General features: G+C 36.9%; 1 protein-coding gene across 1 annotated transcript; it reads left to right on the forward strand.

Moving 5' to 3' along the window:
- Positions 1-919: 919 nt before the first annotated feature.
- NME8 (NME/NM23 family member 8) lies at positions 920-19,128 on the forward strand. The gene is made up of 15 exons (XM_009332411.1): positions 920-952; positions 1,045-1,102; positions 2,026-2,132; positions 3,174-3,245; positions 4,930-5,046; positions 5,654-5,720; positions 7,584-7,660; positions 9,319-9,411; positions 11,899-12,056; positions 13,379-13,557; positions 14,658-14,802; positions 16,108-16,215; positions 16,984-17,135; positions 18,169-18,313; positions 18,906-19,128. The coding sequence occupies exons 1-15, from the start codon at positions 920-922 to the stop codon at positions 19,126-19,128; spliced, it is 1,734 nt and encodes a 577-aa protein (XP_009330686.1).
- Positions 19,129-25,943: the final 6,815 nt, after the last annotated feature.

The following is a 25,943-nucleotide window of genomic DNA, read 5'->3' on the forward strand; positions in this document are numbered from 1 at the left end:
TAGATGAAATGTGAAACAAGCATCAGGGCAAGAGTTCTCGCATTGGCCACTATGCCTCAGCCTGTGATCTAAAGGGAGCAGCTCCAGTGGGAATGCCAGGATAATTCTAACTCTGGACGTATTTCCTGGTTGACTTGTCAGATATCAGTGCCAGTAGAGGTAATGTTCATGGTGGCACTTTCATTTTCCCCAAGACAAAGACTATCAAGACCTTTATAAACCTCCACTCAAGCTGCCGATCCAGTGATAACATTTATTATTCAGTCAAGCTCCATTTGGAAGCTGAACTCAAACTTCATCCAGTTAAGTATGTAACTTAACTAAGATAGTTTTCCTGCCCAGTTCGCAGTTAATTATCTATTAAAAAAAAAAAAGGCAAAAAATATGAAAGACGTTTTATTAATGACAGAATGATGAATGCACCAGGATTCACTTTGGGAGTTTAGTTATGGGACACATGTCAGTCATTGCTTTTCATGTATCCCAGAAGACAGTAAGCCTGATTTGATGTCATTAGAGTTGAAGCTCTTTAATCAATATTTTTTTGAAATGGTCCACTGTTAAAGCAGCTGTCATCCCATCCAAGGTCCCTGTGGCCATTCTGAACAGAGTAATTATAAGCTTGAAAAATTGTTGAGGCCAAAAAATGTTGAATACCCTAACAGATTAAGAAACTAAATTTTATTCTGTTTCCTCTGCTATGTGGGTTTTGCAGATAAGTTGTATATTGCTCCACAGAATTCTGTCGTGGGGTGTTAACTGCCATTGTTGTAGGGGCTTCAGTTTGGTTAATTTTAAGGGAATCAGAAGGCAGTGCTGTGTTGAAAACCATATAAATCAGTTCTGCGCGTCACATGTTCTTTTAAAAAACTGTTAAATGTGCTTCGTATTTTGATACGTTTCCTATAATCACAGGGAAATGGCAAGCAAGAAGAAAGAAACCCAGCTCCAGGTATAAATCCTAATTACTTGAACAATTCTAGAGATGAATAGATTTTTTTCTGCCTTTTTAAGATGCTAAAATGTCAATTCATTTTATTTCAGGCCATAATAACCAATCAAAGCCAGTGGGATGAAATGTTGCTGACAAAAGGTGTAGTAGGTACTAACTGTTACTATTTTCTGTTTAATCTCTCATGAAGGCATTTACAGTTTTTCATACTTATATATCATATCATCTTCAATAGGTACTTGTCATAAATCTAGAAGACTAGTGCCATATTATCTTTTAAAGAAAGGTTACATTAATATATTTATAAATGTATATATTGTGTTTATGAATATATACTGTCTTCTCTCATAAATAAACACTTGTCACAAATCATATTATCCATTATTTTATGCACTGCTACAGACCTATGTTTAGAAAATACCTTTCCAATATGATATTCTGTATGGTAGGAAGTAGGACACTTCTGTGGAAGTTTTTCCCTAAAATCTTGTACAGACTAAACTAATATTGTACAGTTGTACTTAGCAGTTAATCGGTTGGGATTCTTGAGCGTGCATGTTCTATGATGTGTATTATTCCCAGTTTTCAGTTTGCTTAGTCCAGTAACAATGTCTCCTAGGTCTCCTAGGGATTATATTTGGGTAGAAGGAACAAATCTGTAATGGGATCATATCTATGGAGGAGTAGTAATGGGAAAGAAATGATCTGCATGGGTTCATGGAGGTAAAAATCCTGCAGAATAAAGATCTAGATATGAATGAAAACCAACAGTGGGAAAAGAAAAAGAACGATTAAAAGGAAAAGAAATATGAGAGAAATGTAGCTGTTTGGATTAATCATCTCAAATAGCATTGTGAAGTAGGTTGTTGATGTCAAAAGTAATTGAAATAAGAGGAAACCGTGATGTATCCACTGAATACATTGATGTGTTCATGCTGCATTCGTTGACTAGGAGAAGACTGAAAGATGCATATGAACGTCTTCCCAGTACTGTTCCAATACACTCATAAATATGTCTCATTTTATAAGTTCCACAAGTCAGCTGTTTGTAATTCCAAATTATTACATTTTAGTAATAGATGTGCATCAAGCTTGGTGTGGTCCTTGCAAAGCTGTGGTGAATTTATTCAGAAAACTGAAGAATGAGTTTGGTGAAGACGATGTGTTGCATTTTGCAGCGGTAAGGATGTAAATTCTGTATGGAACTTTATTTACATTTTATTTTAAATATATCTTTTTATCTATTTGCATATACAGAGCTTTCCTTTTACTGTTCTTATACTGAGTGGTCATAATTTTGGCCTGATTGCCTCTTCTTCTGCATATCTCCTCATAAGATTTTGTTTAGAGGTAGATTAGAAATGGTAATAAATATGGAAGGAGCTATAATAGAAAGGGAGCTGTTATCACACAACTTCTGTTTTCCTTGATGAGATTGCAGAAACATTCAAAAGCTGGACTGTATGATTTTTAGTTTTAAGCCTGTACATTACTGAGTATCACATTTAAAATTCTTACATCCCTGAAAAATGCTGTTACACCTTTTTCCCAAATATTCCCTTGTATTTAATTTTTAAGAGAACAAAAAGGGAGAATTAAAAAAAAAATTATCACTAAACTATAATAGTAAAAATATTCCTCTACACTAGCAGTATAAAATAGGAGGTATCCTATTTATCATATCATTATTTCACAGATTTAGTTCCTGCAGATGTTGACCAAGATCATCCTTTTTCATGTTACTGAAAACTTTCAATTGCCTGATCAAAGCATTTTTGCAGAAAATACATGTATTTTTTATACACAAAAAAGTAGGCAGTTATGTTCAGAGATTCTCTCAAGTGCTTTCATAGAGTTGACCACATGTCACGAAGAACTTAACACAGTGAATAATCTCTTCTGTCAAGACTGCATGGACTACTTCCTCATTTATATATGTTATTATAACCTACATGGGAAAACATTATTAGGATAAGGTTTTTTTCCGTGATTAGCTGCTGTAATACGAAGGGAGGCCAACCCCATGTTACCAAACCTGTTCTTTCTTCATCACCAGCAAGTGCCATAAGGACTGCTAGTTGTATTTAAGACTGCAGTTTGAGTGTGTAACGCCAAAATATATAAGACTGCAGTTTTCTTGCAGACAAAAAGGTTTTTATATATATATATACACGCATACATATACACACGTAAGTAAATAATCTTTTTCATCTGACTTCAGGCAGAGGCTGACAGCATTCCGACTCTGCAACCGTTTAGGAATAAATGTGAACCTGTGTTTCTTTTTTGTGTTGTAAGTACATCACATCAGTTTCTTTTAATGTGCTGCCTACTTTTGCATTAATTTTTCAGCAGATCAAGAAGAAATGTGAAGCTGTATAAATCATATCTTTACATTTTACAGTATGTAGGATCATATAATCAGATGTTGTTTACTTGAGGCTGTTTCCCGTGCCTAAATCTGTGGTTCTCAAGCACATTTGTGTTGTGGCTGCTGCACGTACAGCCACAGAAGATTTGTGGTAGCCACAGTTTTGGTAGTTAGTGAGAAATCAGTGTAAGTTTTTCAGGGTTGCCTCACATAAAGTGTCCACATGTGGCTACAGTGAAACGATTATTTTATGCACACCTTCCCTCAGGGAAAAGGAGTTTACATTTCCTGTCACTTCAGGTTTTTTAAGATAAACAACTAAAATTGCGTTTTTCACACCTGAGCAATTGTAAGAATGAATTATATATTTATTATCTCTCCTTGATGGATACAGAAAGACTGTGCTCCTAGGACTCCACTGTAGAACACTGCTCACTTATGAGGCAGTGGGCTTTTTCAACTTGAGGGTGCTAGGATTTGAACTCCCACAAATAAGGGCCAAGGGCAATGATACTTTCAGGAGACTTTCAAGTTTGAATCTGAATGCTGCCAAGTTCATGTGCGCTCGCAGCCCAGAAGGCCAATCGTATCCTGGGCTGCATCAAAAGAAGCGTGGCCAGCAGGTCGAGGGAGGGGATTCTGCCCCTCTACTCCGCTCTGGTGAGACCCCACCTGGAGTCCTGCATCCAGCTCTGGAGCCCTCAGCATAAGAAAGACATGGACCTGTTGGAGCAGGTCCAGAAGAGGGCCATGAAAATGATCAGGGGGATGGAACACCTCTCCTATGAAGAAAGGCTGAGAGAGTTGGGGTTGTTCAGCCTGGAGAAGAGAAGGCTTTGGGGAGACCTTATTGCAGCTTTTCAGTACTTAAAGGGGACTTATAAAAAAGATGGCGGCAAACATTTTAGCAGGGTCTGTTGCGACAGGACAAGGGGGAATGGTTTTAAACTAAAGGGGGGTAGATATAGACTAGATATAAGGAAGAAATTTTTTACGCTGAGGGTGGTGAAACACTGGAAGAGGTTGCCCAGGGAAGTGGTGGATGCCCCATCCCTGGAAACATTGCAGGTCAGGTTGGATGGGGCTCTGAGCAACCTGATCTAGTTGAAGATGTCCGTGCTCATTGCAGGGGGGTTGGACCAGATGACCCTTAGAGGTCCCTTCCAACCCAAACTATTCTATGATTCTATGAAGTTGGCAGTATCTTTGATCACCAGTAGTTAGTTTCACTATGGTGCTCCTGAACGTGGTAGAGCACGCACTGAAACGTAACACAAATAAAAAGATAGAAAACTCCATGTTACAGAAATTAAAAGCTAGTAAATTCCATATTTGCATTTACTTCTGACTATACTATTAATGATGAGCCTAGAAATAAACATAGGAAATGAGGCAGAAAAGGAAGGGAGGAAGTAAAATAAGAAAGGTTCATTCTGAACTAGTAGAAGCAGTAGTAGATTTCAGAGTAGTAGTATTCACTTCGGTGAACATAGGAAGTGGTCCTGTTGCTGGAAAAAAAAGCAAGATAGAGCATGTTCCAAAATTCAAGTTAATGTGTAAACTAAGCAATGAAAACTCACCGAGAGTGTTATTTTCTCTTCTACAGAATGGCAAAATTATTGCAATAGTGAGAGGTGTAAATGCTCCTCTTATAAGTAAGAAAATAACAGAGCTAGTGCAAGAAGAGAGGGAAATTACAGCTGGACAGAAGGAACGTGCTGAGGTACTCACAAAACAGATACTTAAATATAAATGAGTATTTTTATTACACTTACATGGTTTCTCTCAATGCGTGTGATAGTATTTTCCGTAATGTAATGTTTAACTTTTTGTATTTTTTTCTTGACAGTATAGTGACATTTGTGAGGGTTTTTTTTTTAGAAATTTCCATTAAATGTTACTTTATAAAAACTTAAGAAATTTACAGATTAGCCTATTAATGCAAGAAATGGAGTGATGGATGAAATGTCACTAGCACATAAAGGTTTTAGTCATCTTTTTTCTTTCAGGACTGAGTATTTTTCATACATAATTTAGTAAGAATGCATTACACGAAACAAAGACATGGGAAATAGTCATGTCTTATTGCTTGTTTTGGGTGAAAATGGAGATCAAAGAACTCCGCTTACAGTAAAAGGAAACTTTTCAAACTGCAGCTCAGTTAAGGAAAATCAGGCTAGCCCAAGGTCTTTCCTAGAATTGCTCGCCTTCCTGGGTAGCAAATATGTTATTACATTAAGATAGAAGTGTTGTAAAGATCTGGCAGCTGTGTTTGGTGACTTCAGCTTCACCCTGGTGATATACTTGTACTGTATTTACAATTCCCTTAGGTAGATGAACTTGTTTTCCTAGAAGAGAAATCATCAGAAGAGACTGTTGAGGAGAATGTACCCGAAGGTAAACATATTTGATTTATTTTAGAAATGTTAACGAAAAGAAAAAGAACAAATGTCTTTTTAGTTATTTGATTAAGAATTGTGTATGTCCAGCACCAATAGACCTTCCCTTGAGTTAATAACATCAGAGGTTATGATTGAGGCTGTCAAACTGAGGGCAAGCTTTCTTCTGTAAGGAATTAAGATATCGGACTGTCATCATTAGTGTTTTCACCCCCCTTTGGGAACCTTCAGAATTCAGGTCCCTTGGCACATAGCCGCAGTGCTACGTGCCAGGAATTTTCCTGTGTAAAACTAGTGCCTGAAAGCCACTTCTACACAGTCCCTGTGTTAGCTATGTACTTTTGTTGAGACGGTGCTTGTTAACCCTTGTATGGTTACAGAAACACCGAGATGGGGGCAACCTGTGAAGATTGGAAGAGTTAATCTCACACGGAATGGCATGCCTTGTATTTCAGATTATTTTTAATTAACTCTTTCACTGGACTAGATTTAAGCACTAAAGAACAGACTTACATAAGAGCACAAATCCACAATAGTAGGATAAGGTTCCAAAAAGATTGAAAAATATGCACCATCCTGCTTATAAGTCTCATGTCTATGATTTATTTCAGGCTTCTCATGAGCTGGGACCTGCATCTTTTCTATTCTTACTGTTATCTGTGGCTATTGAAGCTTCCTACTGCTTCATATATGCACAGAATGTCATTTGGCAATGTTCAGATGGAATAAACTCCTCTGTCCTTTCTTCTTCTTTATCTTGGCTTTTTTTTCCTGTGATAAGGCATTCGATCACTGTCACAAATTAAGTTGTGTCCATTCTCCTTCCTCTTCATGTCTTCTTTAGTGTATGGTTCAAGTGACATGTTCCTGACCTCAGCTTTAAATCCTCTGAGACCTAGCAGTACAGTATTATAAATCCTTTAGCAATTATATACAGACTTTGCACTAATCCACAGAACCTAAATGTGCGACAAAATCAGGGAACAGAGTTTTCAGCTTTGGTTCAGCTTCAGGTTAGGGGATCCTTAAGAAGCCATAATACACTAACACTTTGTGGTAATATTTTCCTTACTGCATGCAGGTGCCTGTGAGTGTTTTCTAGTATTGGAAACAAGTAGTAGTCTGGTGTTTCCATTAGAGCTATCAAGTTCTTCTACAGTGTTTGGGATCTGATTGAATTACATGCTAACGCTTAAATGTAAACCCGATTCTGCAAAGAAAGGTGTAGTTTATATTCTCTTCTGACCACTTTCTGTCGTTTTGCAAGGATCTGTACGCTATGGATGTTGCAACTGTATGCCTACAACCAGGAACACCTCTTGTTTTAAACATTAGATTGTGTTAGCAAGCATGTGTTACTTCAACAGTTATTTATTGCAAATGGCTTCAGCATCCACAATGCTAAGGAAACAAACATCTACTATGGCAAGAAATGTATGTTTTACTGGAAATCTCCAATATTCATACAGATTTTCACTTAGTGAATTTTCCTTAGTAATATTCATTCCTTTCACATTTCTAGTCTTGTACATACAGAGCTCCCTAGACAAAGCACGTATCTTAAATAGTAGTTTTTCCACTACACCTAGCTGCCTGTGAACCATTTCTCCACCATATGACCCAAAACACTACTGGTTCGTCAGGAATCTAGATTCCAGGGATGGCCCAAGGACAGTCCCGGACTCCAAGACATGCTTTAAGTGTTGGAGTCACTTACTTTTTGGAACCACTGTTTGGCCATCTCAACATTAAAATGGAGAATTATTTAGAGAAACCCACTTGTAAGTAATGGAAAATTCAGTTGTGTATTTATTTTGATAAATGTATTCATTGACACATGTTTTTTTCCCTTTCCTAGAAGAAGTAGTCAGATATTCTGTTGGAATTATAAAACCTGATGATGTCTTAGAGGGACGCGTAGAGGAAATTAAACAAAAGGTAGACAAAATTTGAAGATTCATTCATCCTATTTAGCATAGGCATAATAGCAAGATGTAAGATTAAGCAGATCCTAATTTATGCCCAGGCTTTAGAGCAAGACCTGTTAATGCTTCTCTGATAGGGACGATAAAAGCAAGATAATTTTGACCTGCAATTATATGGTATTCAGATTGACATTATTGCTTTCATATTTTATGTCACTAGGTGAGGTATGACATTGATTCATACTGTGTTGATCAGCGACACGTGAAATCTACAAACAGAAAAGTGTCTTTTTTTCCTCACATTACAATAGAAACGAGAACTAGAAATTGTGGTGAGAAGTTAATTCTTCGCACAGCGTCTTTAAGAATTGTAGGCACACATAAATCAGCTAACCAGTTCCTTATGGAAGAGAGTGTGTACGCAGACACATACGACAATATATGCATGTAGATGGTGAGGCTAATTCATGTGCAGTAGTAATTGTACATTAATATTTGTCAGTAGTGCAGTATTTGTTCCTGCAGTGAAGAATGTGATTCCAGCAAGTACACAACGGTGCATCCAAGGATTCAGCATTTGTTTAAGACATCACACAGTGAAAGAAAAATTCTTTTGCCTTCCAGAATATGATACTGTAGTAATGCTCATTTCAACTACAGGAATTTCTCACTGTTTCTGTTACAAAAAATGTCTCTTAACACCACATATCAAGAAAAAATTGTGCTCATTTTTAAAAAGTGTTATAACATGGCCACTGACCTTTGCAGGAAAGAAAATCGGTGTGTTGTATAGGTTGTTTCTGCAATTACTCTACCTTGGCCAGAAAGGAAGGAAGCTCAGTAAAGGCAAAAAAAGCAGGCAGTGCTTGAAGGCAGTTTAGCTGGAGCCGAGCAGCTGCTAATTGGCTCTACCTTTGCACTGCTTTATGAGATGTGTACCCATACTGTTTCCACACAGCCTTGTCAAGGCAGTCTGGAAACACTCAGCAGCATCATAGGGGCTTTTAAAGAGCAGAGTGCTGGTAAGCAGATTAATATTGGCATATGATCAGTATTGGGGCTGGGTAGTGCCTTTGTTGTTTAAATATCAGTATATGGTATAAACCTCGTACCGGTGGACTATGAATTTTGGTGTAGGTCATGTAAGTGTGCATCTCTTACACATATTTGAATTTAGGGCAGTAATGTAACTTCAAATAGATAATCATAAAATAGATTTTATTTTTGTTTATTTGCTGTTTCTAAAGCCAAGTAGTTTAGCCAAATAAAATTATTGACAAGAACACATTTATACGACTACTATGATTATAATATCGTTTATAATAATATTTTCAGAAGTGGTTGCATGTTAATCACTCACAATGGTTAAAATGAGTTTATTCAATGTTAAATAAAAGGGATTATTAACTACTGAATGAATGTATACATTGAACTGCACTATATTTTTCACAAACTTTGACTTAGTGGGCATTGTAATCCCGAATTTAGTGAAGTGCTTTGAAAAGCTGGAATTTTAATTTAGGTAAACATAGCAGTTATATTTGGAATATTTCAGAGAATTTTCAACTTAAGATAGCTTCCAAAATCAATCAATCTTTAGATTTACAGTAACATATGATTTTGTATATATCTATTTTCAAATGCCACTGAGTAATAACTGAATAATTGCAGATTAGAGTTGCAGGATTTGGCATTGAAGCAGCAGAGGAGAAAATGCTAACTGAAGAGCAAATCAGAGTATTCTATGCCCGGAATAAAGAACAGGTAAAAACAAACTGAAAACCTAAACAAAAGGAACAGGTAAAACATATCATTGTAGCTATACATGTTTGCAAATCTTTGTCTTGTAAATTTTTAGCATGTTGAAGAACTGAATTAATGTAGATTTAGTACATAGAAAAAAGGAGATATTATCTCACTTTTTTTCTTACCGACTCATACAAATATGGCTTGGTAGCACTCTAATATTCCAACTAAATTAAGTTGAACTCCAATTAAATACCAAAAGATTTTGTAGTTCTTTCCATTATCAGAATGTGTATGACCCTTAGTCATGGCCCTAAACATAGGCTGTTAGGTGCTGAAATGTAGCACAAAACCAAAATCCAGTGTCATCTATATGATAGTACGTATCTATCTGATGCATAGTCTTCCAGCCAGAAAATAAGTGATAGTACAGACTACGTTTTTTCTTCTTTACAGCTTTTATCACGGGGTAGTACTGGGAATAAGCATGTGCACGGGCAGAAAGAGGAAGCATCTCCACTGAAGTTTATTTTTCTGGCCCTATCCTATATTAGGGGACAACAAATAGCTAAGGCCAGACAGAAAGTTCAAGAAAACAATGAAATTATGCTAGTCACCATTAAATGGCAGTGGTCTAGCAAACTAGCACCTGGATATTGCCAAGTGCTCTGGCAGTATGATAGCTAAAGTTAACTCTACAGAAGGATCTGAATCACAGAAATGAAGCTGCTTAGCAAATATTATACCTTCTCCTATTTAAGATCTGCATAAGGTAAACAGAGGCTGGAACTGTATGCAGACAACTTGTTTGATATTATTAGAGAGGCCAATGGAAGGGATCAATGAAAGGGTTGGCATAAGCAAAAGGAGAAGCTGGGAAAGTGTTCCTGTGGCATTCCAAATGAGTGAGAGTGAGACAAGATGGTTCCTACTGAAGCCAGAGGGAAAAAAGAAATCTGATAGTAGTCACCCAATGGTTGCACTATGGTTTAAAAAGGAAGTAACAGGGAGAGCTTGTAAGGAATCGTGAAGAGTTTGGTTTTGGCAAAGCTGGGATTCTAGTTTAGACAGAGACAGTTTTGAAATAGACATAAAAATAAGTTATCTTCATAGGAACAGCAGCCAAGTTTGAGATTAGTTAGGTGCAGAGGGAGACATGGGAGGAACAAAGACAGCGAAAAAGTGTGCAGTGTTTGATATATGGCAGCACTACTATACTGCAGCAGATCCTAGCCAACATTAGGACAGGGAGAACCACAAAACTACTATGAACTATCAGAAGTGGTTCAGAGGGCCCTATGCATATTGGGAAGCCAATTATTTACCATTCTTTAAGTGTAATTCTAAGCTGAAAAATAATTATGTTAAAGTGACAATATGGAAAATAGATTCCTTTGTGTTCAGTGGGCAAAATTATTCCTTATTTAAGACTCTGCAAGCTTACTGAAGGTCCAGAGTCTGCCTATTATAACAGAATGGAGACTCAAGGTAACAGATCTTCAGATATAACTGGAAGCAGAAATTGTTTCTTTTTAATGATGAAGCTGGGTGAGCCAGGAGAGCCAAATCTAATAGCCACATCTATTTCTTTTAATGTGAGCAAGTGTACTTTTGAAGCCACAACAGTATAGATACTCCCTTTATGCATTGTACTAAATGTTTTTGTATTTACATTCATTCTGCCCCTTTTGAGTTTGTTCATCCTGTGAAATGGGTTAAGTTTTTGCATAGATATGAAGGTAACTGAAAGAGAAAAGCAATGAATTGAAAGCACACATGAATATTTCATCCTCGTATTATGAAAGGAAATAAGTATCATGCACAATCAGATGAGGGTGACTGGTAAAGAAAAAATTTAGTTAAATATTTAAAAGGAGAGAAGATATTTGAGGAAATTCACATATTGAAGAAAAAGGTGACATACAAGAAAAAAAAAGATTAAAAACTCACAACATCTTCAAAATTTATTTTCTGATGAAAATTACATTTATAGGATTGAAGGTTGAAACTGAAGGAGTGAAAAGAACATAGCAAAGAGAATGAAGGAAAAGCCTACAAATGTCTTGCAAATATCTCAGTGTTCTGTATTTGCAGCCAGCTACAGGATTTTTAGTTTCAAATATTATGCCTAGAACCATATTGCAGTTTGTTTTGTCACACTATATGTGCTACTGCAAGCATCACATTTGATCACATCGAGTTTCTAGATCATCTTCTTCACTCCTGTCATTTGCATTTTAACCTGGAAGAACATGTGGTACTTGCTTAATGTAATTTTATGACCTCATTTACCTCAATTAATTGTGTTTTAGATATTTTATAGTGGTGTTATCTCAAATGATTGATCAAAAAACTTCCCAAACAATTTGACAGGATTTTGAGTAACGTATGTGAATGTCATTTTAGAACAAGGATTATGAATTACTTTGGAAAGGATGGTCGTCTCATTTTTGATTATAAACTCAGAGTTCCTGCAATTCATAGGGGAAAAATTATGTTTTTTAGCCTGATTTTGATGATTTTGTTCAATTCATGATGAGTGGACCATGCCACGTTTTGGTAATCACTAAAAAAGAAGCAACTGATGCTATTCCTCACTGGAAAGAACTACATGAATTGAGTGAGAGTATGCCTGATGAGCCTGAGGCTGAGAAGCCAGACAGGTAACTACCAGTGAAAATGTGTATATGTGATTCAGTGACAGTATTCGCAGCACACCATAAACCAAGGCACATTCTTGCAGACGCTCACGTGCCCGTGTGCACAGGGTCCAGAGAATAGGCAGAGTTCTTCACCTGGTCCTTCAGAAGACCATCACTAGAGATGCAATCACAGTTCCTGTGGGAACATAGAAACTCCTTGCTTCCTAAGTAAAGACAACAAGCAAAGGGTGCTGATCTCTTGCCATTTCTGAACTAGCCTTGAATGGGTTGTCAGACTGATGGGAACAGTGCTATACTTCACAACTGATGTACTCCATGCAATTCCACTTCATACTAGTTTGTCCAGACAAAGTGACTGCCAGCATTGCCCATTGAGGGTTGCACTCTTGCCCATGTTTACTCCTATGTATGCTGGGAAGCTGTAGATGCAGCCCAAGGGAGACTAGGGGACACCTGAAGCATGCTGAGCTCCCTGTGACCACTGTGTAAAAGCCAGCAAACAAGTGGGAGGGTTTTGGGTTTTGTTCCCCCCCCTCCAGATAAATAAAAACATTGTAAGGATTAGCTGTTCACAACCATAGTATCTTGAAGTGCCTGTTTTTCTCCTATGCCAAGTATTTGTAGAGAATTTTAAAGAGGATGATAGTTGTATATGCAGTACCACACGATAAAAAGAGTGTTCACAAAAATTCAAATATTGGATCAAGTTTTATATTTAGACAAGAGATTTACTTAAAGCAACATGAATTTAAATGTTGTTCCAAAAAAGAACTTGCCATAATAATTGATATTTTTGTTGATGCCTGCTGTATCCCTTTTTGCATTAATTTAGTACAACTGGGGAATATTGCATTTTCTGTAAGTGGCCAAGGGTGACTGTATTTACATAGCTAAATAAACCTTAGAAATACAGGCAAGTAACAATGAGAAGTGTCTCTGTTAAAGACAATTCTGTAACTTTTATGATCATGATGTACATGAATTAAGCACAATCCTTTTATTGATCACTCATTATATACTGTACACTTGTCAGTAGTAATTCTGTCTAGTGAAACAGAGAGACTATTTTGAATAAGCTAGAGGGGAGTTAGAAAAGCTGCATGGTTGAGATTTTTCTTTCATAGCACATGACAAGGCACTTTTTGAGAAGATTAATAATTCTCTTTTCAGAAACATTAATCATGAATCTGAATTTAATAAAAACTTCATTTGGCATTCTATTCTTATGTCTCACTAAACTTTAAGAAAGTCCATCTTCAAGAAGTCAACTGTTAACAATGCATGCAGTGACTTAAATGCTGTATTACTTTGTGTCTCATTAGGTTGGAAGGAACTGTGGAAACTGAGAGTATATTAAATATATGTGATGTGCAAGACAGTGTAGAAGATGCCAGCAGACAACTTGCCTTCTTTTTCCCAAATTTTGATATAAAGAAGACAGACCAAAAAGTTGAAAAGACTTTGGCTTTAATTAGACCTTCTCTTTTAAAGGAAAGACGATGTAAGTGTTAATAAGTACATTTTCTATCTAGGGTATATAAAAAGCCTCATATTTTGAATTTCAAAAATTCGAACTCTATTAATGAAATGTTCTTAGGTTATATTGTCTCCCCAGCATTGAGTCCACAGCAATCTTTGTCAGGAAAAAAATTAGATGGTTAATGTTTGTAATATTGAGAACGTAAATGTCAATGCTATTTTGTTCCTTTGGTTGATTTTTCAAGAACGTCTTTAGATTGTGTATTTGGATGGAATGTTTCTAGAAGGCCTCTCAGAGAAGCTAGCATTTTCAAAGTATAGTATAGGGGATTGTGCTTCCCACCATAATAAAGTAGCTGATATTATTCTTGAATGGCAGGTCCAAGGTAGATCAATGGCAAGGTGAAAAGGATCTGACCCAGGATGTTCTATGCCACATAAGGCAGTGCTGCACAAATAGTGCTGATGTCTATACAGACAATGTTTTTACAGATTAAGTAAAAAAATCTACCCCATTAGCATGAAGCTCCGTCCAAACAAGTTTACTTTTCTTCTCAGGCATATATTTGCATTTCTTCCTAGATTCTAGATAGCATTTTTGTTTCTAACTTGAAATAACTTATACACAGAGATCTGAAAGACTACAATTTTGACATCTCCTTGTGTATTTCTTTTCTTGATTGTTATCTAGTATGTTGCTTAGAGCAGCAGTTCTGCAGTCCATGTGTAGGTAATTATAGAGTCATTTTGACTTGTGCCAAATGCTGCTTACTTATGCATGTGGTCTTGTAAGACTTAGTTAAATGAATATCCACCTATTCAAAATCCTTAGACTTTCTTTTGATGATAGTAACACATATCATATTTCTCACTCAGAAATCCCTACTGAGGTTTCTGAAGTGAGAGAAAGCCTTAAGAAAGTGAGCATCAGCTTTCTGAGTGTCCAGGCAACTACTGAAGCCCTCTAGCAGTTGCTTTAAATTAGTATTCTGTTCTTCAGTTAGGAAATTAATTTACCTGTAAAAATTTAACATTATGATTGGAAAGGCCATGTCATTTCTTCACAAGTATGCAAACTAATGAATGGATAGTAATTTAACATTACTTCAATATATTAAACAGATTCTATCATGCAAAGAATAAAGGATGATGGCTTCAAAATAGCAATGCAGAAAGAAATAATCCTATCTGAAGAACAAACACGTGAATTTTACAAAGAGCATGAAAATCAAGACTACTTCCCAGTCCTTCTCGAGCAAATGACCAGGTATGTTGAATGAAAAATGAGAATGTGGATCTATAAATAAGATGGAAATTTTCACAATGAATAATTAGCCTGAATAATACATGGCTACAAGATACTTCTGTATCTGAGAGTTTAGTAAAACTCAAAACAGAATCAGACAACTGCAGATAATGAGCTAACTGCCAAGTATAGCAGATAAATAAATGAGATTTTTAAAAATTACTAGCTACTCCATATCTCTGAATGTATGATGTTGAAGTCAGAGGCCAATTCCATTAATTTGGGTGAAACCAGTTGAGCTCTGCTCTGGAAGGCTGCATTTAGGTTGTCTGTAGGAGAGCTCTGAAATCTTCATCCAGGCTGTGTGCTGGATTCCTTGGGGAGGAAAAATAAATCATGTTTGGATATTGCCTTCATATGAAGTTGGGTGTCATGGTTTAACCCTAGCAGGCAACTAAGCACCACACAGCTACTCACTCACTCCCCCGCAGTGGGATGGGGGAGAGAATCGGAAGGGTAAAAGTGAGAAAACTCATGGGTTGAGATAAGAACAGTTTAATAGGTGAAGCAAAAGCCGTGCACGCAAGCAAAGCAAAACAAGGAAATCATTCACTGCTTCCCATCGGCAGGCAGGTGTTCAGCCATCTCCAGGAAAGCAGGGCTCCATCACGTGTAACGGTTACTTGGGAAGACAAACGCCACCACTCCAAACGTTCCCCCCTTCCTTCTTCTTCCCCCAGCTTTATATGCTGAGCATGATGTCATATGGTATGGGGTATTCCTTGGGTCAGTTGAGGTCAGCTGTCCTGGCTGTGTCCCCTCCCAACTTCTTGTGCACCCCCAGCCTGCTCGCTGGTGGGGTGGTGTGAGAAGCAGAAAAGGCCTTGACTCTGTGTAAGCACTGCTCAGCAGTAACGAAAACATCGGTGTGTTATCAACATTATTCTCATCCTAAATCCAAAACACAGCACTGTACCAGCTACTAGGAAGAAAATTAACTCTATCCCAGCCGAAACCAACACACTGGGATATGGCTGGGACAAAAACTCAGGAGCTGATCAGCATTTTTATGTCTAATAATAAAGACATAGCCCAATTCTATAACATTCTTGCTGTTGTGGTAACATTCAGTAACTCTGAAATACAAATTAATGTTTAAGCCCCATAAGGTTTTATCAGACTGTAGCTGTTTAAACAGAGATCGATTTTAAAATCCTCCGATACTAGGGCTCATTTTCCTAGCCTGGACTACATATAGTCAAATTACTTTTACAAATTACGGAGAGCTTAATTTTTTTTTTTAATGCCAGTTTTCCCATTTTACAGTGGTCCGACTCTTGTACTTGCTCTAACACGAGAAAATGCTGTAGCACACTGGAGAGATTTATTAGGCCCAAAGACTGTTGAAGAGGCTAAGAAGGAAAATCCGAACAGGTAATACAATAGTAAACCAGCATTCACAGCTTCCAATTTACTTTCACATTCCTCATCTCAATGAATACCACATTCCAACTGGTGTAACTATAGTGCCATCATCTGGAAACTGATATATATTTCTGCAGTTTGTTAAGCTTTTCTTGGAAGAAGTGCTGTATTACACATAGAAACTATAGCATTTTTTGAGAAATAATGGTTGCTAAACATAATTAAAAGCTCAGTTTAAAAAAAGGTATTGAAATGAAAGGAGATCTCTTGAGTCAGAGAAAAACTATTGGCAATATTTCATTCTTTTTTTTTTTCTTGAAATAATACCATTGTTTTTTAGAACAGATGCTTATTTTCTCAGCTTAATGAAAACTTTGCATCAGTAGAATATTTTATTTGTGGCTAAGTTTCTCCTACACATTCTGTAAATGCACATCTTTGTTTTACCTGCTTATCGTATTGTTCTAAGAAACTGCTGTGGTATCATCTTACCTGTTATTGACAGAAGTGCTGTTTCATTAACAAAGAACTGATATTACCTTGGAAATATAACAAAATGAGAGTTGGGAGGGAAAGTATTCATATTTCAGGTGGTTAATTAAAAAGTTGATTGTTCTTTTTGTAGACAATGAAGGTTTCCTACTCCTACAGAGAGATCATCAAGCACTTAAGTCGCTGCATCAACATTAATTTGTATTCTCTGGATTAAGGCTAGTCATAGTTAAAGCTCAAAATGGCTATTCCTTTAAGTAACTTCACTCTTTTAATGACTCTTAGTTTACGTGCAAAGTATGCAGTCAACAACATACCTATTGATCAGCTGCATGGTAGTTCTACACCCAATGATGCTCAGAAGGAATTACAGTTCTTCTTCCCTCAGGAGCACACTTTGGCATTAATCAAACCTGCTGCTGCTAAGAAGCATAAAGGTAAGTGATCTCGAAAGTATGGGCTATGTCTACTGATGTAATTTCTACAAAATATTGGCAATGTATGCTGCAGTAAATCATGTCAGATGCATTCTTTTCATTCTCTGAAATACTTTTTCCATGCAGAGAAATGCTTTTACAGGGCTTGCATAATTCATATTGAGGTCTCAAATGTGACATTTCCTTTGCTTAAGCTGCCTATAGCTCTTCCTTCACAAGAATGGTGGTGAATTGAAGTGAGAGAGTTCTTAGCTAAGTTAAACAGTTTAAAAGCCAGGCACTTGTGCAAACTAGCTGCCCAGCATCCTTCTAAGTCAAAGGAGAGAGAGGCTTTCCAAATTCATGTTACTTATTTCAGACAGGTATCTCTACTGACTCAAAAGGGGTCATTGCTCAATTAGATACATTCCCATCCTTAGTTTAACTTGCCATTAGACAAAGGGAATGAGGAGGAAAGGTCAAAGTAAAAAGAACACTATGTACAATCTGGAATCTTACCTTAAAGATTTTTGCTGCCACTTTTTTTAAACCCTATATCCAGAGCCTCTTCTTGGCATTCTTCTTTTGTGTCCTAACAAATTTCAGTAGTCTTTCTAATGTTAATTCATCATGGGCTTTTGTGAGTCTTTCTTCCCCTCTTCTAACAATCCAGATCGATTTTAGCAGGCCAGCTGGTGTGTGATAGAGCATTACAACTACAGTCCACATTCTGTCCAATGTGAGAAACAGCAGTGAATGCTATTGGTATAGTTTATAACAGTCTGGGTTTGCCACCTGCATAGGGATGGCTTAGTGCAATGACAATGGTTTCTGTATACTTTAGAGGACTGTTGAAGTGTTCGTCATATTGCCCATGATTGTTTTATATTGTAAGTAAAATTTTAATAGGTATTGGTGATTTTTTTGAAAAAGCATCTAGTATTTTCTGCAACTTTTAAAGTTTGGGTGGTTTTTTGCATCCCAGTGTGCTCCTGAGGGAAGAATAGAATATTCCTATTTCAATCAAGAATGAGTTTACTTGTTATTCTTCTAGACCACATTATGCAAAAAGTTCAAGATGCTGGATTTACCATCTCAAAGATTAAAGAAGAAGCTTTAACTCGTGAAATGGCTACACAGTTTTATAAGGACCACAAAGGAAAACCCTTTTTTGAACAGTTAGTGACTTGTATGACTGAGTAAGTGTCTTGTTATACAATACTGAGGTATGTAAGTATACATCAAACTTTGAATTTACAGTGCTAACAAACATGTTACACCCAAAGTGGGCTAAGGATTTTACACTCTGTCACTCTTTCTGGTAAGTTTAGTGGTTTCTAGCATGGAGTGCTCTTCCTTTAAAAGGAAGATTTAAAATTCTTTCCAAACTTATGGATAGTGACTATTCTTTTGGATTTTTTTTTCTCAAAAAAGAACTAACTTCTGAGGGAATCCTTGTTCTTCCCATGTAGGACAAATATCTTCCTCATAATATTGTTAGTATAGCTGTTGATAAAACAGTATGTATCGTCTTGCTTCAGAAATTATTGGGTGAGAATCTTTTTAGGACAAAAAGTCCAAATCCAAATAGCTGATCATCATAATCTTTTTGGCTTTCAAATACAGGATATTGTCTTAAACAAAACACTCAGAAACAAATTTTAAAATTTTAACAGTTTAACAAAATTCAGATAACTTAATGCTTACCATAACCCTTTGTGGTACCTCTGAAATCAAAGCTAAGTCTGCATCTCAGAATAGTGTAAAAGCTTCCTTATATTGATTTTACAGGGGCCCATCGGTGATAATGATCTTAACAAAGGAAAATGCTGTGGAAGAGTGGAGGCAACTGATGGGTCCAACCGATCCAGAATTGGCAAAAGAGACCTCTCCTGAATCAATTCGAGCTCAGTTTGCACAAGATATTTTGTCTAATGCTGTTCATGGATCATCTAATAGAGAACATGCACTGAAAAGCATTGAATGCGTATTTGGAGAGATTGATATTGATTGAACAATTAAGATGCAATCTCTGAAAACTGATATTCATGTCATTAGATGCTTTTGTCTACCCAACCACCTATATTTAAGACTATATATACACACATATTTTCCTATTCCATCCATTTTTTATCAGCCAGTTTTTTGTTATCAGCTTTGCCATATTGCAAAGCATATCAATGTAAAAACTAATACCTGCTAGAAGTTCGACGTTAGTAATGATTTCTTTATGTATGCTTAGTAGTTAGTTTTTCTTTTATCACTTTAACAGATTTATGCTTTTCCAATAGTTTCAGGAGTCTAAGGTGTTTTGTGTATAACTACCTTAAAAAAACAGGGTCAAGGAAGGTCATTAAAACACTATTAATGGCACGTCCACTGTGATGTGGATCAAGTCCTCCAGTTTAGGCAGCCTACAAAGGAGAAATGCTGAAAGATAGTGGAGGCACTGCTACAACATTTGTGGGGAGCAACAGCAAGTGTGGCAATGCTCCACAAGGGAGAAGAAGCCAGGAGCCAAGCATGACCACAGCACAGACTGTGCCCTCACCAGTACGGTGGAGCCCCACAGCATCCAAGCAGAACTGAGTAGCCACATCCATCAACAATGTCAGATAAAGCAAGCAATGAACCAGGTCCAGGAGCCATTCAAGGGTCCAGTCAGGAACAGCAGGTGAGAGGGCCAGAGACAGGTATTCCTGCAACACAGTTCAGGCAAGGATTAAGCCCAAGTGTGAGCTTAAATGGGGCTCCTGGGCCCGTTGGCCAACGGCGTGGGTGCGCATCGCGGGTGAGACTGCTCAGGGCTATTAAGGCCTATTGGTTCCCTCAGGGCCCTGAAAAATGTTTGCATTGTTTGTTTATCCTTTCCCTAAACATCTTCTAATGATTACTGTCACAGGTAGGATAATAAGTTAGAAGGTCCTTTCCAGTCCATTTACTCAATTCAAATATATCAGATGAAGTAAAATATAAAGTCAGCTCTTACATAAAAGGTATTCTTGACATATACCTCCTTGCCAAACTAGTGAATTTGTATCCTGTCTCAGTTTAACTTGGCTGGCTTTCATGAAGAACACAAATATTCTTCTGTAGCTGATATATTCTCACTTTTGCTGTCCGAGTCTGTTGAAGGTTGGGATACTAAAGAATGGCATTCAATTAAAGCAATTTACTTATGGCATTGATTATAAGTGTGAAGTCCAGAAAGAATGAAGTCTTTCTCACACTTTCTTTATTGTTCCTATTGTATTTAATACAACTAGCTTTTTTAAAGAGCTTCCTGACAAATATTTCTGTTGTGATGGGGCATTTGTTATTATAGACATTCCTCCAGCAGAAGCTGGACTGAGCATTCTCCTGGTGGCCCATTTTCACCTACAGCTGCTTTACTGCCATAAACTCGACTTGAGGCTAGCGAGCCTGGAGGAAGTTGTGATTAGTGCAGAATTTATATGTTGCCTCGGTGAGGTGAGTTCCGAGAAGCACACTTCAGAATTGCTGTATGTTCTTTGGCTTGTTTTTTACTTCAAAAACCCATTAAAACTGTTCTTCCTGGCATTATTTCAGCACTCTGGGTCTTTTGGGTGCTGGCACGTTGTACTTTAAACCAAGAAGCAGTCTCAGAAAAGTTCTGAGTAGGGCATTTCAGATACATCAATTCAGCTCATTTCGGGAGATCTTTGCTAGAGCTAATGGCTTCTCTACCAATGGGGCAAATACAATGTTGCAAGTTTAGATGGGATTATTTTTTGACAGGAGCAGAAATGCTGAAAACAGCAAAATGTGTTTATATCTTAATAAGAGTTCATGAAACTTCTGATGGAAGTTCACAATCAAATAGCTTGATAGATATCATGCACAGGTTTTGAATACTGTGGATAATTTTTGCACTGGTCTTAGAAATTTCAGCTAGCTGTAGGGGTACAGTAGCTCTGCCTGTTTAAGTGTGACATAATTTTATATACTGAGTTATTGCTTGTTTAACCATCATTCTTCATCCTCCACTACATCACTCTTGATCAATATAGCATTTTTTTCAGTTTGGTTTAACTATTAGATGTTGAAGGATTCCATTTATTTGGGTTCATATATTCATGTGTGTCAATTATGATCCCTGTTTTGTACTTGGTTAAAATGATCCAGTAGATTACATTGAAATATTATGCATAGATCTATGACAGTTTTTCTTCACATTGCATAAAGATCCAAACCCAAATTAAATGTGGGAACATTTAGTTTATTAATGCTTATTTTCTTCTCCTAAATATGTTCTTGATCTTCATGTCTTTTAGCAGCTTTGGAAAGGAGGAATTTAAGAGATACATTAAAAACAAAACAAAACAAAACTGTTTCAGTCACTGGATTAAGAGATTCAGATTCACAAAGGTTTTATATCTTTGAGATACAAACTTTTGTATAATTATCAAAATATGCATTCAAAAGCATGGTAATGGAAATACTGTCAATATTTTAAGAGATTACTTTGTCTCTTTAAAAGTTTAACCCAACACTTAAGTATTGTACACATAATTTAGACTGCCATCCTCTCTTCTTTGAATTTTATACTACTGTGACATAGACATGGATGCAATTTTTAAGAGTTTGAGCATTTGTGATGGGATCGGCAAGCATTTGCATTTATAGAGTCAGGAGGAATGTGTTCCAACATAAACTCCATTGAGTCTCACAGATGAAAATCTTCTTGCAATTGCATTTACACAACTCCTCTGCCTACAAATCTTACAGGAAGTCTGACTCTGTCCTTTTATCTCATATCTAAATGCCAGATCAAAAAAGAATGTGACCTTCACGACCGTTTATTCAGAAAATATCTCGTGGTTCAGCATAGAATTAGGTGGTGCAGAGATGTGATGAAAATTCTTCCAACACTAACAAAAGATAACACAATTATTCTTCTGATTTTTGTCCCAGCAGGAGAGAAATGGAACCACAGGTCATATTTATTTGTACAACAGACCACATATTTCCTTGTTTAGGAACTTTGATGAAATCATAATCTGACACTAAGACTATATTAAAGATCTGTTTCAGTTTAGAGTGATAAACAAGCTGGTTCTAAATCTCAAAATGCTGTTTAAGAAGAATTGGTATGCCTGATTGTAGTGAGTATTTGTACTGAATTACTGCATAATAAAATAAGAGAAATGGGGAAAAAGCTTTTTTCCCCACCAAGAGGATGGAGTCAGTCAGCTTGTGGTTGTGTACTGCTGCACTGCTTTTCCTTTGCTCTGACTGCTGAATGAGCTACACTGGCAAGTCAGACCTTGCAAGTATCTATTCACTTTATCCACAGTTCTTTGTGAGCAAATGATTAGCTTTCTGATTACCTTGTTCCGAGGAGAAATGCTGATGTGCTCTGAGTATCTACAAACTAAAGTTTTCATCATACTGTAACCAGAAGGAAGCAAAATACTTAGGGTGTCAGTCTGTTTCGGGCATCTCTTGATCACTCTGATGCATCCATTAATCTTCTATCTGCAGCATAGATCATCTGATATATTTAAGGTACTTTTCGGTTTTGATCTTAGTATTCTTATCTAGAGAAAAGGAGTGTGTCCTCCCTTCCAGATGCTTTCCTTTATGCTTATTGCCATGCTGGTTTATCCACAAGCCTTTTGGCAGCAACAACAGGAGCCAGTCTGATATGAACAGATTACCTGGAACCCCCTGAATTTACTGCATCTCTAAGAAGCAAGTTTGAAATCCTGTTTCACCTTCCAATAAGGCTGGTGTTCAGTTTCGGAGATGTTACAAGAAATATAGTGTCAGCAGTTGAAATTAAATGTAGAGCCTTGACTAGGTCTAATTAGAAGTAATGTACCTCTATAGAAATTAAATACTTATTTGTAGGTCCTTGCAAGTTATTGTTTTTTACCATAAGTGGAAACATAATTTTGAATCTTTGTTGACCCATATTGATGGATTTATATTTATTTACAAAAATTAATTTGAGCTGATGTGGTTTACCAGAAAAATCTGGTTGAGGAAACGTTTTCAGATGTGCATTTACGTTCAACCACTAAGCGCAACCAAAAAGTGTGTGTCGGTTGTGCATAATTGGAGTAAATATTTTTTCAGGTTTCATTCATTTGGAATCTAGGTTACAATGCTGGATAAAATAATTTAAGAGCTGTTTGAGTATTTTGGACTGGAAAATCTTCTTTTTATTTGTACAGGAAGTATTTCTCAGTTATATGCAATGACTGGACAAAAGTAACAAAGCTGCAATGCCGAATTGAATTGAAGTGACCGGGTCATTCAGGTCCTGTTGGAGGGGGTTTATGACATTTTTTAAAATGTGGTTCATAAAAGAGTTCTGATTTGCATTTACAGTGAGCTTCTAAAACGGTTCCAATTATTCACAATTAGAGTAAATATTTTTTCAGGTTTCATTCTTTTGGAATTGAGGTTAGAACATTCAGTGAAAATATTCTTACTAAACCGGGTACATCTGTGTGGGAGGTAGTAAGAAACGCACCAGAAACATCTGTTTGGTGTTCCAGGCAATTTTTATTTTATATTAAAAAAATGCCAAGCCCCTCAGCTGTAACACTGAGAAAAAACATTTGACACTTCAAGTTTTGGTCTGTTAATTTTTTCAGCTGTAAATAGGTACAGTAATTACTTTCGTCCATCAGCGGACTATTTGCCCACTCTGCGAAACCGAGGTTTCATGACCCCGGTGCTGGGGTGCACTAGCATGGCAATGACTGCACCTGGATGTGCACGAGGGGAGGTGAGTCTGACTTTTTGCCACGTGCCGGGGAGCAGAAGTGGTGAGTGGGCCACGTGGGGACGCAGGAGGGTAGATTTGCCTGCTCAAACAGCCCTCGCTGCTCCAACGTCTGTTTCGCGCCTTCGCAAGGGAAGGGCAGTGGGCTGGAGGCCGGGGATGTTCTGGGTCTGCATTCAGCCGGCATTTGATGTCGCAGGGAGTTAATAATTGTAAGGGATTTTCAAAATGGAGTGAATTATACTGGTGTTGAATTGAGTTGACCCATGGCTGTTTAAAAAGTGGAAAAAAATGGATTTGGGAAAACAAAAGGGAACAGTAAGGGAAACCTTACTCGTTCATTCCCCTTGTCTGCACATCTGTTCTTTGTATTATGATATCCCCTGCTTTTTGTTGTATTGCCTTTCCTTCTTCCGTATTTTTACTGTATCAGAATGAAAGTTAGCCAGCATAAAGCATACATAAAAATGTCAAGGAGTTTGGAAACACCGGGCTTGGTGCATCAAAGTTCATTCCAACATACTGCAATCCTCAGTCCAACAACAGTAACTTACAGAAGGAATGGTGACAATTCTCTGTAGAAAACAGTTTTTACACTTTTTTCTGCGATATCAAAAAATGAGAAAAGTTTGATTTAAACAGTTGTAAAATAATATGTAATCTTACTATGAAGTCTACCTAGCTGTTCCAAAGGTTTCATTCAACAAACACCACACTTGACGATGTTCACAATAAAACTTGTTAAAGTGAAATATCACAACTTTGGTATTTGTTATTTCAACATCACATTGATAGGACTGTCGTTCATTTTTAATAGCTAACCTTATACATATTTGTTGGGGTACTTTAAATTGGGATCAATAGGTATTCAAAGCTACTACACACTAGATAAAACTATTTTAGAAGCTTTCCAATCATACCGATCTTTTAGGTCATGCTTACTTAAGCCAGCACTTTCAAAGTCACCTACTTTAGTCACCTGCAGTGAAATTCTGTCTCCTTTGATTTCGATTTCAGTTTTTCCATTTCATTGTACAGGATTAAGATTTCACCTATGGTCTGTATTTAGGCACCTAAGTTTGTGATCTGTTTTTTCAGACATGTCAAACACACATAATTCCCACTAAAGTCAACAGATGCAATATATGCTCAGCATTCCTGGCACCTGGATTGAATTTTGGACCTAATTCCGCAGATGTTCCATGGAGATAAAGTTCTGCATCTGCCTAGAATTAACAGGAAGGGCCACATTCAGATGCTGACCTTTGCATATTTTAACCAACTGCTCAAAACTCAACCAGTGATCATGTAGGGTTGTTTTTTTTCCCCCCTGAACTACCCTATATGCTATTATTCAATTTTTCTGTAACACCACTGTCCCTTTGTTTTAAGCATTCTAACTTGGCATCCATGTCTTCAGCTTGTGTTAGCATATTACCAAGTATATTACTGCTGCTACCAAAATCACTCGAGCATATTCTGCCTTAAATTTCATGCCTGCAAATTTCATTGGAATTCTTCTCATAACATAGATCAATATACTGATATGACCAGTTGTAACTCTTTACGTTAATCTACACAAAACTCTTTTTTTTTTTCTGATGTAGACTCTCTATTTTATAAATGATCATTTTATTTTATAGATACCAGAATTACCAACTCTAGTCATTAGTTCTGCTGCAGGAATTCTTGAAGGTCTTTAAGACATGTCATGGGCTCTTACAATGTTAATGCAGGTGATTTTCTTATGTGTTAACAGAAATCAGGCTGTGCTAGCCATACTGCCTTATCCAGGTAAAGCTTGGGCAGGAATAGCATAAATGCCATCTTGGAGTTATGCCAATTAGATTTATTTCACCTTCGCTATTTTAATACCTCACACGGCAAATGTTGTCAGTAAAAGTTAGTACCTAAATAAAAGCATCTGCTTTGCCTGTGACCCTCTGCAGAGTAAATGTTACCTTCTGATCAGCAAAACTGCAGATAGCCAGTTGTTTTGAGAAGTTCAGGAACAGGGACAAGCCACATTTATTTATTTATTTATTTATTTATTTATTTATTTATTTATTTAT

Source organism: Pygoscelis adeliae, unplaced genomic scaffold, assembly GCF_000699105.1.
Source record: "Pygoscelis adeliae isolate BGI_AS28 unplaced genomic scaffold, ASM69910v1 Scaffold58, whole genome shotgun sequence".
NCBI lineage: Eukaryota > Metazoa > Chordata > Aves > Sphenisciformes > Spheniscidae > Pygoscelis > Pygoscelis adeliae.

Excerpts from the sequence above, each read along its gene's own strand:
- NME8 (XM_009332411.1), top strand. The coding sequence starts at position 920 with ATGGCAAGCAAGAAGAAAGAAACCCAGCTCCAG. Across the intron at positions 2,133-3,173 it reads ATGTGTTGCATTTTGCAGCG|GCAGAGGCTGACAGCATTCC; the intron begins GTAAGGATGTAA and ends ATCTGACTTCAG. Across the intron at positions 18,314-18,905 it reads TTAGTGACTTGTATGACTGA|GGGCCCATCGGTGATAATGA; the intron begins GTAAGTGTCTTG and ends TTGATTTTACAG.